This window comes from Pocillopora verrucosa, chromosome 3 (genome assembly GCF_036669915.1).
Source record: "Pocillopora verrucosa isolate sample1 chromosome 3, ASM3666991v2, whole genome shotgun sequence".
NCBI classification, from domain to species: domain Eukaryota; kingdom Metazoa; phylum Cnidaria; class Anthozoa; order Scleractinia; family Pocilloporidae; genus Pocillopora; species Pocillopora verrucosa.
This window is the reverse complement of record NC_089314.1, coordinates 9,304,584-9,321,279: the sequence shown is the minus strand read 5'-3', so window position 1 is coordinate 9,321,279 and position 16,696 is coordinate 9,304,584. Positions and strand designations below refer to the sequence as shown.

At 39.4% G+C, this 16,696-nt stretch overlaps 2 protein-coding genes across 3 annotated transcripts; both read right to left on the bottom strand.

The window, feature by feature from the left end:
- Positions 1–212: 212 nt before the first annotated feature.
- LOC131780268 (uncharacterized) lies at positions 213–2,323 on the bottom strand. Its single transcript, XM_066163824.1, is given in 4 exon segments — positions 213–485; positions 1,113–1,246; positions 1,249–1,431; positions 2,110–2,323. Coding segments are annotated over 4 exon segments (699 nt in total). The 3' UTR covers positions 213–317.
- Positions 2,324–4,684: 2,361 nt separating this feature from the next.
- On the bottom strand, positions 4,685–15,423 carry LOC131780254 (uncharacterized). Of its 2 annotated transcripts, none has more exons than XM_066163821.1 (7): positions 15,250–15,423; positions 10,357–10,676; positions 8,307–8,487; positions 7,347–7,720; positions 6,945–7,125; positions 6,217–6,551; positions 4,685–5,515 (listed from the first exon to the last, which is right to left on the bottom strand). In XM_066163821.1, the coding sequence occupies exons 1-7, from the start codon at positions 15,371–15,373 to the stop codon at positions 5,318–5,320; spliced, it is 1,713 nt and encodes a 570-aa protein (XP_066019918.1). In that variant the 5' UTR covers positions 15,374–15,423; the 3' UTR covers positions 4,685–5,317. The 2 variants fall into 2 exon arrangements, with proteins under 2 accessions (XP_066019918.1, XP_058952858.2); XM_059096875.2 differs by having other exon boundaries at positions 6,217–6,536.
- Between the last annotated feature and the right edge of the window lie 1,273 nt (positions 15,424–16,696).

Sequence of the window (16,696 nt, the reverse complement as noted above, 5' to 3'; positions counted from 1 at the left end):
ACACTATCCTCACACACCATGCTGTGTCCCCCCCCTCCCCCCCCCACACCCACACACACACACACTATCCTCACACACCATGCTGTGTCATTGCAATGATTTTTAAATTAATACGTGTGCATTATGGCTGCTTTTTCCATCCTACAGATCGTAAGAACATGAAATACAAACAAAAATTTAGCATGGTAGATGACTTTATTTCCCACATTTATAAAGGATTACATTGACGTTTAACAACCCTCAATTTACCTTATAACTCCCCCCTTTTCCGTTTGAACTCCTCTAAGCTCGAGAAGACAAAAAAAATTGTTGCAGCGTTACTCGCAACTTATGTCGCCCTTAAGATCATCAAAATTTATATGACCCCATGATCCGGAGCTGAAGTCAACCAGTTTGACGCGTGCACTTTTGCCAACGTAAGCTCCAACATCCCAGAATTTTCGAATCATGGTCTCATGACATTTTCCAGTGACTTGTTTCACCACCTAGAAAACGATAGGTGGAGCTAAGATGAAGGAGAAAGGGTGATAAAATCTCCTACAATGTGTCATTATAGTCACCAGTGAATTACATTACTTACGATTATTAACTGTAAAATTTAATTTCCGTAAAACTCTGAAAAATAAAGAGATCCGATCAAACTGATTGCGGTTTTAGTATAGGTAGATGAATGTCTTTCAACACACGAGAAACGAGCGAAATCCGTGTCTCAAGCAAAATCGACCGGACCGCTCTTACAGAGACATTCTCTTAATTTCGTGAGCAAATGGATAACCATCAGGCTTAAAAACAGTGAAATGTCTCCGTATCCAGTTTATATAACCATTCAATGCAAGTTTCTACCTGAACAAGCCAGCGATATCTGTTCAAGGTAGGACTGAAAACTGCGCTAAAATTAATTCGAAGATAATTGTAATTTTTTTTGTTGATATCTCTCCTTTTCACAGATTCATTCTCAAGATTTTAGTAATCCATTACCTTCGCAAATTTCCCCCTGGAAGATCTTAGAATCCTCTGTGGTTGTTATCCTTAGAAATTTTAAAAAAAACTTCGCAATGGTATTAAAGCGGCTTGGTCAGTTAAAAGCGTTCCAACTATCTATGCATTCTTACCTTCGCACCAATGATCAACTCTGCTCGAATCAATTTGATATCACAGCCTCCGCCGATCAGGAATGAGACGTTCTTGCCATTTATTTTGAAGGGTGGAGAGGTAAGAGTTCCTTGTGGCCTGTCTCCCTGTACTATCCAGGGGTAGATATAGAGGGTCTGTTCTTGTATCCCCCAATCCACCAGTCCCCCTGCTGATTGGCAGGTTGTCCCCGGTTCCTAGCTGTAGGGTTGTCACCGTAGGTCGGCTGGTTATTGAACACTGTACCAGTTTTAGCCCAGGCCCCTATTCCGCGTTCAAAGTCGAACTTGCAGGCTTTGACTTGGATAATAAAAGATTTCAAGTTCAGTCTATTTATCTTACAGTTTACTTTATGCCTCCTACACAACTGAACGTTTAAAATCATCAGGTAAAGATTTAGTCTTGCTTCGCGCTTCTTCCTTCTTGCAATTCAGAGGCTACATAGACGTGTCTTAAGCCGCGACACTGTGGGTAATTTTTCAGATGAATTATGCGGTTTGAGACTCAGACGGTGCTTTGTAAACGTTAGCCATTTGACGACTTTAGTTTGTTTGATCAGCACAGAGCTGTTATAACTCTGATAATTTGCCAGATCTGGCCAAAACAGCAGAACTATGCAAGAACCCTGATCCAAAACTACAGCAGCTCTGGTGAACCGGGATCCATTAGGCCGCAAATCTGTATTTTCACAGTACAAGTACCATTAAGATCATCTATTTATTTGGGACTTACCAGAGCTCCTATGCCAGCTGATAATCTAACTTAATTATAAGTGGATGTAAAAGTCTGAACAGGGACACCCACAGCAAAATCTTTCAAAATCCTCTGACTAACGTGCTGCGAATCAGAAAGAGTACTGAGCAAGAAGACCGAAATTTCGCACTCGAGTTTGAAATTTCTCTAAATTAAAATTCTGAAGGCCGGGCTTTTTTTTCTAGGAACTAGCTACACTCAACAGTTTTAAACAAGCATTTGTACCTTTTGGTTTCTCCAGAGCAATCAGTCGCTGGTCCAAAGATTTCAGCGTCTTCTGTATGCTCTTTGAGCATAGGTTCAAAACATTGTAGCCACCTTTAATTATGACATTCCCTGAATCCACCTCAGAAGAACATTTCTTTCTTGTTGATGACCCCTTCAGTGAATCAAGAGTCACAAGAGCAGCGATAAAACAGAAAAATATTCGATAACCCATAATAACGAGAGATGTTTCAGTCTTGAAGAGTGTTATCTCCACGAAGTGAACATTAGTTGATATGATGACTCATACCATTGTAGTAGTTTGATTCAAACGTGTTTTTTTTTCTTGTCAGGCGTTACACCATATGTCGTGGTTAAATGAATATTTAGCCTTCGAATTATTCTGTGTCATAGCGATTTCAGAGCTTAAGCGAAAATTCATAATCATCAAGCCCGAGAAACGTTGGATTTTCGCAGTTGCCACCGAGGAACCAAGAAGAACTTTTTCAGAAAGGGCTGAATTGCCATGTGGATAGTTAATCATAGGAAATCAAAACAGAGAAAAGATATTTGCATACCGCTTTTTTGTCACAATGTAAGCAGCTCGTGACAAATGGAAGTGGCGTTCCTGAGAGGTTCAGGGCTCCCGTTACGAGTAGGCCCTTGTTAGGAACAATCCGTGAAAAAAAAATTGAAAAGTATAGACTGCAGAGAAAGAGAGTTTAACTTTGGCGCACACAACGCGAAAGTTTTATGGGCCATCGTCCAGAAATCTGTCAAAAAGCGGCGATATTTGTCGAGGTATTGTCAACTTTAGAGTCTAGTCACGGTTGATGAGCTGCAGAAATATTAATTTCGGTTTTAAAACAACCAGAGCAGACTGAGGCGCCAGAAGCATTCATCATAGCTATTGGTAGACTACGAGCAGCCCCTGCTTTTCGGCGAAGTTCTTCGCGCCAGAGAAAAGAATTAGTGATTCGTGTTAACGCGCTGCGCGAAATTCTTAGAGTCGAATGCGAACACCTAAATTTTTTGACTCGCGTGACGGTATTCGCTCGAAAAGGAGGGAATACTAATCTACACGTGTCATTTCTTTGTCTACGAATAAAGTTAAAAGGCATGTAAACCCAAAAAAACGTTCATATTCTTTTCACATAGATGTTTAGTAAATATATCAAGTACACCGGAGGTACCATTCTTTTTTTCTCAAAAGTCCATTTTCACTTTGTAAAAGCTCTTTCAAATTCGAAACATTCGCCATCTTGAATGGCGCCATCTTTCCTGTCACGTCACGGGTGGAACCTCCGAAGTCTTGTTTTATAATCGCGTGACACGAAGGAGTCTTTTCCACAGCCGTTGTTTGCCGGTCTCGTCATGATTTTTTTACTTACAGTTGACTTCAATATATTAATTTTTTTCCTAATGGTAAAACGTTGTGCCGTCCAGTTTTCTACTGATTCAAACAAAACTGGGCATCCAATGCAAATATTTCCAAATGACGCAAATTTGAAGCGACAATTTGTGAAATTTGTTCAAGTGAAAATAGCCGATTCCGTCGAGCCGTTCGAACATTCTGTTATTTGTATCAGTCATTTTTCTTCCTGGTGCTGTACCGACGATTCAGGCCCTACCAGAAGCAAATTATTCGGAAGTATAAAAACGACCCATACAGTCGGTAGACGACGACGATTCGGAAGTGGCCGACCGAACTGAGAAAAGTTGAGCTCTTCAAAAGTTAGAGGTTAACAGAGACAATACAAAATCGATTTAAATGAAAACGTTTCGTTAATTAAACAACAATAGCTTTATTGGTTCTCCAAAAACATCTTTTTTCTCATCTAATGAAAGACTATGGGGAAGCCAGTTGTTCGGGAGCTGACCTGTCTGAACCTTTGCCTGAATTCGAAACACGTATCAAAGAAAGAGAATTCGTTGATGTCAGTGTATAATAACGTGATTTGGAATTTTGTTGGTTCGATACAAATAATTCTATACAGGATCCCATAATCAACCCTTATGTTCTATAGGGGAATCCATGCCAGCCCCACTTGGTGCTTCCTTTGAGAAACCCTGCAGAGAAACAGCAGAAGAATTTGTGTCACGGTTTTCACAGCAGTGAAAATACATTCAAAGGTCAGTAGGACAATATTCATCATTTTGAGTACAACTTAAAAGATCCTAATTTCAGCTTGCAAAACTATCTTTTCAGTACTTCAAATCGAAGCAAACCCAAACAGGGTTGGATAATTATGAAGGCCACACAAGGAAATGTACATGGTAAACTTGTTTATCAATGGAAATGCTTCTGAGATGAAGGAAAGCATTACATAAATATCTCATAAAGAACGGGCACAACCTCCAGTGCTGTAAGACATAAATAACTAAGATCTGCATTAACATTGGTCTAGCGCTTGAAGATTTCTCTTTGGCTCGCTTTGCACAGGGAATTACCGTATTTATTCGATTAAACGCCACAGCGTTTATTAAATTTTTCATTATTTGAGTGCGGCGTTTATACGAAGGCGACATTTCAAAATCCTGAAAATAGTATGGTAACTGACCAACTGAATTGTAAAAAAACAGAAACATGTTTCAGTGCTTGTCTAAAAAGTCATTTTTTTTATATTGTTCTCAATTACACAATTTCCACGTTAATACTACTGTAGTACATAAAGTGAATAAAGATAACTTATGTTGGATATGCTGTCTTGATATCAGAACTGGTTCATTTAAAGGACTTTTGTCTGGTTCACTCAAAATCTACAACTGCGATCGAAGCAATGGTTGCTATGTGCTTTTATCCACGATGGTAACTAATTACTTGAGAGGCCAAAAAAGACAACAAATTATTACGGTACTTCACGGCCGCTATGATCGCTGAATGATCGCTATGTGCTTTTATCCACGGTGGATAACTAATGACTTTAGGGGCCAAAAAAGGTAACAAATGATTACGTTACTTCATGGCCGCCATGTTGAGGCCACTTGGATAGGCACCAACATGGTGTCCCCGCTTTGAGCTCAGTAATAGTGCAGCGGAGTCCAGTACATTTACGACCCTGATACATTGTCTAATAGAGAAATACTAAGGAAAAAAACAAGCAAGTTTACAAACAGGAACTAAAGAGGTGAAAATAAAGCTTTTTACCTTGATTGCTTGAACTTAATCCATTTATCATATAAAGTTTTATGGAATACTCTGACTGTTTTTCATTTTCTAATCGAAAACTTAAAGGAAAGTGTCAATGTCTTCATTAGAGCCCGTGCAAATTATGTCGCCCTTCATATCGTCAAAGTTGATGTGACCCCAGCCTTCAGAGCTAAAATCGACCAGACGCACTTGTGCAAAATGACCGAGAAGATCTCCAACATGCCAGAATTTTCGTGTCATTGTCTCGTGGCAATTACCAGTTGCATTCCTGACAACCTGAAAGAGATAAAAGTATTTTTTGTGTGATTCTCTCAGCTAAGGAAAAAACATAAGGAGGAGGGCATAGCTTTTTAAACTTTGCAATATATTTGCTAACATTAGTAGTATACAGGGGCATTACGGCACACACTCAGCCGATCAGAGTAGAGAATTATGCACCAAGTGGTACAAATGAACTAAGGATATGGCTGGATCGGCATCCAAGATGGTAGATGGCTGTGTTTTTATTAGCTACCCATTTTGCGAAATCTTTTTGCTACATTGTAAATCCTTTATTGACCATGCTTGTTAGGTCAAGATGGCTGGATATTGGCCGAGTTCTTGTTTTGGGTTTTTATGGACCTCGACTTCGTCTCAATCCATAAAAACACACAGAAACAAAGAACTCGGCCAATATCTAGCCATCTTGACGTCACGCTTGATCAATAACGCATACGTATTTTTAACTGCAAGGATTCCTTGCACACATTTGAACTAGAAAGAGTTACTGGTGTTGTCGAATTTATCATGGGCTGTGAATTTCTTAAGCAGCTTAAAGAACTATTGATGAACAGAATTCTCTCGCCCGACTCTGTCTATGATTGGAGGAAAATGTCTCCACTATGGTATCTGGCGGTCTTACTTGGGCTCACCAGCCTATTTTTTGTCAAGTCCTGCAAGGTAAACCCCACATTATCCAAATTCAGTGTCTTACTCACTCTGTCATCGACTATTAACTCAGCACGAATGGCGTCTACGTCACAGCCTCCACCAATCAGAAACGAAATATAATTTCCCTGTATGTCAAATGTTGGAGACGTAAGAGTTCCCTGTGGTGCATCCAACTGGCTTCGTCCTGCTGTGGCCCACTTCGATGGTCGGTCCTCGTATCCTCCAATCCACCAGTCCCCGTGTTGATTGGCAGGTTGTCTTTGGTTCCGAGCTGTAGGGTTATCACCGTAGGTCGGCTGGTTGTCAAATGCTGTACCAGTCCTAACCCAGCCATCAAGTCCTTCTTCAAAGTCAAAGCTGCATAATGCTTTGTCAAGAATATCTGTGGAATGAACCAAAGGAACAACATTCCCTACCGTTATTACTCAATTGACTTTTGTGTTAAATTGAGCTTAATACTCTTTGACGCTCTTAACAACTAGAAGAGACTAATTTTATAAAACCAACGGAGTTCGGTTCACGAGAAATTTTACCTTTGCATATGTAACTTTGTAATTAGTCTCCGATATATGCAAGGCATCAATGCCGCATGTCTCCTGTGACACAGAGGTTTCACCAACCAAGAAAATGCATAGAGTATCTCCAACCTCGTACATCATTTCAAGCGGATTCTAGTCTAACCATTCATACTGTCTAGAAGTCTGCGTGGCCACACGATAGACACACATAGGATAACGAAGTTTAAATGATTTAAACCTAACAGAAATATAAGTACCACTGTTTTCAGGGGCTGAACAGGTAATGTCGCCTCTCAGATCATCAAAGTTGATGTGACCCCAGCTTCCAGAGCTTAAGTCCACCAGTTTGACTTGCGCAGTTCGGCCAATGAAATCTCCAACTTCCCAGAATTTACGGGTCATTGTCTCGTGGCACTCCCCGGTCGCTTTTCTGACAACCTGAAACAGAACAACGATGTATTTTGCGAGTTTCAATTGTTTCTTCCACTGACATGCGCCCTTGAACGAGTTCCTTAATATATTACTCTGAACCTGAGTAAAGCTTGAAGTCCAGAAGTAATGAATCCCTTCCGTCACAAAAATCGATAGCAAATAAACGTTTTAAAGTAACTTTCATTAACACCAGGTGATTCAGTGAATGATCTTTAGTTGAATTATACCTCATAATCAATAATCAGTTCAGCGCGAACGGAATTGATGTTACAACCTCCACCGATCAAGAATGTAATGTATTTTCCCCCGATGATGAATGATGGAGTCGTAAGAGTCCCTTGTAGCCCGTCTCCTTGTCCGTATCCTGCAGGAGCCGATTTTGAAGGCCGCCTCTCGTATCCTCCAATCCACCAGTTCCCTTGTTGATTGGCATGCTGTCCTCTTCTACGAGCTGTCGGGTTGTCACCGTATGTCGGCTGGCTGTCAAACGCTGAACCGGTTCTATGCCAGTCATCAATACCTTCTTCGAAGTCGAACACACAGCTTTCTTTAGAGATATCGGTTTTTAAGATATCAGTCGTAAAGCCCAGCCCACGCAATCCTGTAAAAAAGCGTATAATTAAACCTGATTTATGAAAGGCCGGATGGGCTAACGTAAGCCGGTCCAGAAAAGTCGTCCGACCCCGCACCTGCACGGCTCAGTTTCAAAGACTTAAAATAAAACAGAAATGAAAGAAAAAGTTGAGTATTTTGTTAAAGAGTGAGTTTCTTGTTCTGACTAGGGGAAATAAAGGAAAAAGCTTTCGTTTTAAAATGCTTTTAGGTAAGCGCTCGTCGTTCTCCTGTTTGAAATCACGTCTTATTTAAGTTCAAACATAATCTCAAAATTTCCAGACTTACTGTTCATATGATTAACACTTATTTGGTTCTCGGTTGTGACAAACAGACCGAGTGCACCCAGACAAATGTTTTCCCGTGCAGCCCTCTCATTCTGTCAATAACTACATATCATCCGTGGATACCTGACTCAGTCAGTTTTCATCGTTCATGAAAGCTGATCCAAACAGTTTACTTCTCCAGCTAGTTCCAAGATGGATTTATACCAGAAAAGTTTTCTTGAAAATTGTCACAGGTTGATCCTATAATATTCACCTTAGAATTTTAAACCTCCTAAGCTAAATAAATACCAGTGTTTTCCAGGTTTGAGCAGGTTATGTCGCCTTCAAGATCGTCAAAGTTGATGTGACCCCATCCACGAGAGCTGAAGTCAACCAATTTGACTTGAGCAAGTTGACCAATAAAGTCCCGAACATACCAGAATTGACGGGTCATTGTTTCATGGCACTTACCGGTTGTTCTTCGCACAACCTAAAAAGCGAGCGAAGGAGTATCAAAACAACTGAGAGAATATGTAATCTCAAGAGTCACTCGGGAAAAAAAGAAATTGTGATTAATTTTCTACATCTTTCAAATAGTTCATTTGGCGAACAAGCATTAGTAACATGTATATCCATGTGACATGTATATCCAGTAATAAAGCCAAAAAAAAAATCATCCATGGAGCAGTATAAACAGTGAAGTAATCCTCACTCAGTAAGGTGCATGGGACGCACCGCACTATAAAAGAGATTTGACAGAGCGTCAACAGCCATAAATCAACGTCTTAGTAGCGCAAGGTTTAATTTAATTTTTTTCAAAGGACAAAGTGATTTACCAGCTGGAATACCAAAGCTCGCGGTCACAGGGTCGGAAATGAGACTTGAGGAAATAACAGATTTGTACAAGGAACCCTCTAGGGCTGTGCATCGTGGATAGATTGTAAAGATGTCTTTTTTTAACTCAAGATTAATACAGACGTTTCTAGTTTCTACAAAAGCGTTCGCTATCTCCTCCGTCTCCTCTCTGAATTCTCTTAGTTCAACCGAGGCTATTCTAATAATGTGGAGGCTAAAGTGTTTGCTAAATGGTAGAACAAAGAAAAAGCCGTTTTTCAGCCGTTTAGTTTTTAATCATAACCATTACCATTTCCTCAAATGTAATTGGTGCATTAGCTGCTTTATTTTTCACTAATAATTTTTTTACAGTTGTAATTGGCCAGTCAGCTGCAATCAGATGTTAAACGAAAAACTTAAAACATATCTTATTTGGAAGCATTATAAGAGCTTTCTTACCTTGGTGTTGGGAATGTGCGTATAAGCATAAGGTATTCAGTTAAAAAATATTGTAAGCAGTTGATAATTTCCTATTTCGATGGCGGTCTTACTTTGTTAGTAGAGTAACTGTTATATTGTTTCTTTCTGGGAGAAAAGAATTCATTTAACCTCACAAAAGTTTGCATTAAGCCGTTTGATTATGGCATATGTATTCTCCCATCGCGAGTTTGACATGAAAGCAGATGTTCACTCTCTACGGTGATTGGAGCTTGCGGTAATATATCAATTATCTTTCGGTAATTATAAGATGTATTTCATTTATGATAATCCACTTGATGAATAAGAGAGTAATTTGATCGGTTCCTAGAAATTCCTCCTTCTTACACTTCCGATTCTTTTCAGGCTCGTTTCCAGATTAATTTCGTGTTAATTTTTAATTTAGCACATTCAACACCTCTTTCTGTAAGGTGACGAAAGGCGTAAACAACTTATACTTTTCATCTCCTGCACTGAATTTATAATCAGTCAACTTACATGAACGGCTGGTTGTTCTTTTGGGGGCGGTACTTAGGGTACGCTCTTTCTCACTCGAATTCTCTGTTTTTCTGTTGTTATGTAAAAAAATTTAAGGGCTATTTTCTCTTTAGTTATCTTTTTAAGTGTAATTCTAATCTATGCAATGGGTCCTTTACAATTTTCATAATATCAATCTTGTTTTTGTTTTTCCCGATCTTAACCGCAAAAGTATGAAATTTTAGGTGAAAAGTCGCTTTGGAAAGAATCAACAAACTGAAGGTAAAAACTTAGTATGCAGGATCTGTTTCACGTAACTTAACATGATTCGCTAGCTAAGAGAGAAATAGTGGCGTTCGCAGTCGTCCCATTTTGTTAATCACGGGTATGTTTACAGACTGAATTAAACTCCACTCGCAACTATTACCATTATTTATAGTACGTTCTCGTTGCACTTTTTCATATCACGGTGACTAACGCCCACAGCCTCTTTTCTCTCAAAATTTTTTTCTGATTCCTTCTTTCTCTTTAGTTTTACTCATTCGAAAGTATTTACATTCATGATTCTTACCTTGTTATTGACAATCAATTCAGCACGAACAGTGTTTATATCACAGCCTCCACCGATGAGGAATGCAATGGTACTGCCCATGATTTTAAAGGGTGGCGAAGTGATGGTTCCCTGTGGTCTGTCACCTTGCAGTAGTCCTGCCTTTGACACATTTGATGGTCTGTCCTCGGCACCCCCAATCCACCAATCCCCTTGCTGTTTGGCAGGTTGTCCCCGATTCCGAGCTGTAGGGTTGTCACCGTATGTCGGCTGGTTATTGAAAGCTGTACCAGTCTTTTCCCAGCCATGGAGCCCATTTTCAAAGTCGAATTTGCATGCTTCTGTTAAAAAATATGGAGGAAAATTGAAACTGTTCCAGATAATATTATTTAGCATTACTAAAACATTGGATGGCGATGAAGGAGCGTTTTAACTGGCTATGCAAACTCCAAATATTGCATTTCTAGAGCTCTGATTGGTTCACTCAACGTCTGTTATTAGCTCTAATTCAGAGTCATCTTATATGGAAATGCATTGCGCCAACTATTACAGAGCTGAAAAAAGGCTTCAAATATCCAAACTTTTTTTAGGCTTCAACGACAGCGGAATCAGTGAAGGCAAGAGAATATCGAATGATATTCTCTTGGCACAGAGGATTTCTTTCTTTTCTATTCCAGCAGGAGCTCAAAGTAATGGGCTCCTGATTCCACTCATTTCTATCTCCATGTGCTCGCAGAGTTTTCTTTGTGAGTTATCTGTTGTTTTAATTTTTGTCCTGCTGCTGTGCTATTTAATAAGCGTGCCCGCCCACTCCACCCAAATTCGCTCTCAAACACCTCGTTTCCCTCGAAACAATCTTTGTAAGCATAGGTGTGATATTTTATTTTCTAATTTAGTAATTAAGCGGTTTGTTGACAGTTGAGTTACTTAAGATTTAGGTGTATATAATTGAGCGTAGCACGGTTATTGCAGTCTTGTAGCAAGAATGTTCGGAGAGACTCCGTTGTAGTTCTGTCTTCAAGCAAAAGTACTCATTGAAGGGGGTCGGGATAAGTAAAAAATTTGACCAGTATTTTCCGGTAACAACGGATGAACAACCTCTTGCCGATTTCAGGAAAACTTGCTATCCGCAGATCATTGGCCTCTCTCACACACATTACTTCCCTTGAGGTTCTATAGTTTCTTCGTTAACACCCTGTGATCGCATCGTTGTTATTACCCAAACGTGAAAGAAGAACTTGCCGCGTAAATAACAAAGCGATTTTCGACCAAAGCATTGTTCACGCTTTATTTGCAGTCTTGCTTTATTTACAGTCTTCATTGCTCGACTTGCGACTCCAATGACAACGTTTTACCCACAAGCTAAGACAAAAGCACAATGGGGCGTCATATCACGATTGTTTTATTTTCTTTAATAGTTCAAGATCATAGAGTATGGTTCGTCGACATAAAATTATATATTTTTGACGCTTCATCCTGATCTGCCGGAGGTGAGATTGACTGAGAGGTCACAGTTGTGATTATTTGTCTGCGTCATTCACAGAAGTTTGGCCTTCAGTTGTTTAATATGAATATTCTAACCCTCCGTCAGAAAAAAAGTTGAAGTAGTAGATTGTGATTTTATTGCGGTTCCGCTGATTTTAGCTGTTACAGCTGGCCGCATATTTCATACACAGGCAGCCCAAGCTCCAGCTGTGAGATAATAATCTTACGAAATAACAGTCATGGAGAAATTATGAGGATTACGACCGCTCTAAGGAATAAAAAATAAGTAAAATTCTCACAAAAAAACATCACCTTACTTCCACAGTGCATTGCTTGTTATCTGACTGCTTACTACGTTGAAGGGAACCCATATTTCGAGGTTTTTTACGTACATGAGAAAAGCCCTTTTCTCATGTACTTGCTCGCCTGTGGTTTCATACTGTCACAGAGCGCTCTGTGGAATCAAGCTGATCAGAAAGACAATGATATTTGAAAACCAAATTCTTCACGTGAAACTTATGAACACGTACATAACATGAAAGCCAGTACGGTATCCCCTGAGCCATGCTCGCTTTCCATCCTCTCTTTCAATTACCTAAACAAAAACCACCGACCGAGAGACAGGGGTGAATAATCAGCAACCACAGTTCGTCGGTCTATTTTATCCTGGGACCTCCTCAAAGTCTCCTGCGTTTAAATAAAATCAGTTCTCTTGTAATAACAGACGAATGGACTTTGATGTTGAACATTGGATGTCGCTGTTAAAGATATAACACATGGGTTCCTAAACTATGGATTGTCAATGTAAACAATGTACTTGTTGTTGTTGTTTTGTGTTCTTTTTTTAGTACTGTTTATAAATCACTGTAGGATGTATTGCTCTTGTGGGTGGTTTGTCATAACTTATCTCGTTTATGACAAATTCACCTAGTGATCAAATCGAAAATCGTGGTAAAGATAGTTATGGCAAGTCAGAAGGATATAATCCAAGGATTACATAAAGGATGAATTTCACAGAATTTACTCCGTTTTTCTAGAATTCACTGATCAAATTGGAAAATCGGGGTAAAGATGGCTACGGCATGTCAGTAGGATATATTCCACGTAAAGGATGATGAATGATGATGAATTTCACAGAATGTACCCCTTTTGAAGTTCTCAAACTTCGAGCGAGGAAATCTTTACGGTCTTCTAACAATTTTGCCTTGCTTTTCTCCCCTAGTTGAGAAGTGACACGCAGAAGACAGATCACAACGCACTTTTATTGGAAGAAGTAAAACCGCATTCTATTGGTTATTAGGTGTGAGGACATAATTACGACAGAAGACACAACTACAGCGCTACAAATAGCTTAGGATTTTAGTAAATCGCGAGTAATTAATCTCAATCTTGGTTTTACGTAGTTTATTTACGATCCATGCAATATCCGAACTTTCTAGATTCAAACAATCTCGATCTTTCTGTTACAAAATAGTGATTCTGTATCAGATAAATAGAATCACTATTTTGTAACAGAAAGATCGAGATCGTTTGAATGTAGAAAGTTCGGATATTGTATGGATCATAAATAAACGCAAGAAATCGTAAAGATAAAGTCCTATTGATTGTCGAACCAGCGCTACGCAGTGATTTTCCTTAACGCGTGCCATCGCGCGCCAAATTAGACTAGCGGAATAGTATTTTTCACTAATTGTCGACAGATTTTTCACTTAAAAAAACAAACAAAAAGAGCTCCAGTGCGACCAGGGCCTTAGAGAGAAGCAGCCTGACAAAGAGCCAAAAAGCAGCTGATAATTGGTGTACCCCTACAAATTGAAAGATCCATTAGTCATTTTCTGAAAAGGTCATAGACAGGCCTACACAGACTCCCCTGTGTGGTTTTACGTTTGCGACGCAAAAGCCTTTAATTAAAGCTTCGCTCTGACGAGTATGTCTTTGAGCGATTTACCTCTTTTGTATGATATAATCGGAGGCGTTTTGTAAATTTTTTTCAGCAGTGGCTGATTTTGGATGAGGTTCCATTCTTGCATCAATATTTGTTTTAAATTTTTCACCCCTGGGTGGTATGCTGTCACAAAAGGCAATATTTTGCCTTTAGTTTTTTTGTTGTTTTAAGTGTCGACTGCCTTGCGGCAAACGAGACCTCAGATAACGTTTTTTCAATTAGGCTTTTTGGGTAACCACGTGCTTCAAGTCGTTTTGAAGTTACACATGGCCTCCTGGAAATTTCTTTCCGAGGAGTTTGTTCTTAGAAGTCTGACAGCTTCTCCTTTAATAAAGCCTTTCTTAATACCTGGCGGGTGGCAAGATGAATAGTGTGTATATTGAAAGGTCTCGGTCGGTTTGGTGAAGGTGAAGCCACATACGTTGTCGAGATGAGCGAGTGAGTGAACGAGTGATCAGTGGTAACAATAGAAATCCGATCTTCAACCAATTTCCGACGCTACTTACTGTTTGTTTTGGAGTGCTGCAGAAGACAATAACATCTCACAATCATTTCAGGAGAGCGCGTGAAAAAACGAAGCTTTTCTTCACAGAAATATCTTTAGAGGTGTGATCGGCGCGTCATGAAAACTTACAAGAATTTTTTTTTTCTTTAAGGAGAGAGCATGTAACCGTTGGAATCAACAAATTATCCCCCGGAGATCCGAAGATATGATTTTCTATTCTTACCGTGACATTAAGGGGGATGATAAACATCTCAGAATAACTTCACAGTGGCATCTCCGGCACGTAATTAATCAAGACTTTTCCTTGCAGAAATATCAAATAGGTTCGATCTCCACATCGTGGAAACTTTAAAGAAATATTTTATTTTTTCGAAGAGAGAGCATTTGGTAAAATTTCCTCACAGCCGCATACTACATTATGCATTCAGTTCTTGGAGAGAGAAAAGAATGACAAAAACAATACATTGCCATCAGGAAAACAGATTTGTTTTACAATAGTATGGGGCTGTGCGGAAATTTTACCGAGCATTTACGATTTCCATCAGCGACTGATGCCGGTCCTAAAGAACCCGCGCTAAGTTTGCTAAGCGAGCAGGGTAGGTTTTCTGTTTTGCATGTGACACAAATCACCTGCGTCACTTCCATCATGGAATAGCAAAGAATAGCATCATTATACAAACTCTGGTTCTTTTCAATGTCATAGAAATTGTGCTAGATCAGTAGCCACATGCAATCTTTTGCTTTTTTTGTCTATTTTCACAGTCTTTTTGTGGGACAGTGTATTGAAATCGCGCGACCGCAGGTTACGCACTCTGATAACTTGTCGGATGTGAAGGGTCTAGACAAATAGAATTTTGTCTCACGAGCACTTGTTAAACCACTCAACATTGGGATAGAGAATTACTGAGTTATCATCCAAACAAAAGCTTTGAGCTTATAGGAAAGCAAATATAAACGACAGCAATGCAATTGGTCTTACCTCGTTTATCTAAAGATCCGGTCGGATTTGGTACTCTAGAGGGTGACCGGGTAACAGGAGTTCCTTTTGATGATGAGAAAAGTACAAGGAACGGGATGAAAACTAACCAAACCTGAGCTCGCATACCAGTTGAAGAAAACTTGACTGAAGCTCCGCAGGTACTGAATGAATCATTCAACTGACAGATTGTAAGGAGTCTGTCACTAAATGAGGCCAAGCGGAATTCTTTCTTTGGGAAAAAAGCCAAACAAAACGCCAGATGTACTCAAAAAAGAACTTCATTTATTTGACTTTGTATATCTAATTACCAGGTCGGATTTCTCATTTACCTGAAAGGCAGATAGCTAGCAGATAGCACGAACTTCATTTGACATCGGGTGGATTCCTCTGTGCGAAATGAAATGATAAATCAAGCCTGGCACTCATACTTTCTACATGTTGCAATTTCATCTCCAATATAAGGGGAAAAAGAAAAGAAAAAATAAAAGGAAGTAAGAAATCATGTCTGCAACCCTACCTTAACTTATTAGTCCATAAGAGGGGTCCTTAACACACCATGGGTCAACAGATGAAATATATCCATTCTGGTTCTGTTTAATGACGGATAGTTTATCACAAATGTCAAGTATCTTTGACCTGACGATTCGTCGGTTTTGTTTTCGTATTTTAGAAAATACCTCTGTTATCAGTCATCACGGGCTAATCCATTCTTGATGTTACGTGATTTTCGGACACTGGTGAGACGGAGAGACATAAGCTAGAAATAGTAAAAAAGGACCCTCAGTTCAACAAATCGACCAAAAATTTCCTTTGCTTAGTGCCTTATTTATCAGAGAAATGACGGCAACAATATTCAAACTAAACTTGAGACAAAAGGAAGAAGAAAACAGTCGAACCTCCCTTTGCGACTACCTCTCGTAAGCGACCATCCGCAAAAGGTTTTTCACAACACCAAAAGTTTCCAAGTCAAATTACTATAAATGGAACCTCTCGTAAGCGGCCACTTGACAGAAAATTGGCTTCTCTCGAGCGAAAACTGAACAGAAAAAACCTTTTACTATCGAAAACTGAATAGATGTCGTAAAAGTAAAGGCATGGGAAGTATTTCCCGAAATAGTTTTACCGCGCAAGTAAAATTGGAAGAATTGATAAACAAAAATGCAAAAAACTCTCTCATCTCAATAATACTAGACTTATACATGCATAAATGTGTCAATCTTGCATTGAACAGAAAATTTGTGTCGGAGCAGTATCAAAGAACATCAACTGGAGTATGCAATAAATGCCACAGTTTGTCTGATTTACGCCTGAACTAACATTGCAAACATGCCGTTCAATATTAGCTCCCAGCCAAGTTAGACTAAATTACTGAAATTACATGAAAGGTTTTAGCGAAAAATATTCAAGTGCAGGTATCGGTGAGCGCTGGTGAAAGGGTCCGGTCACT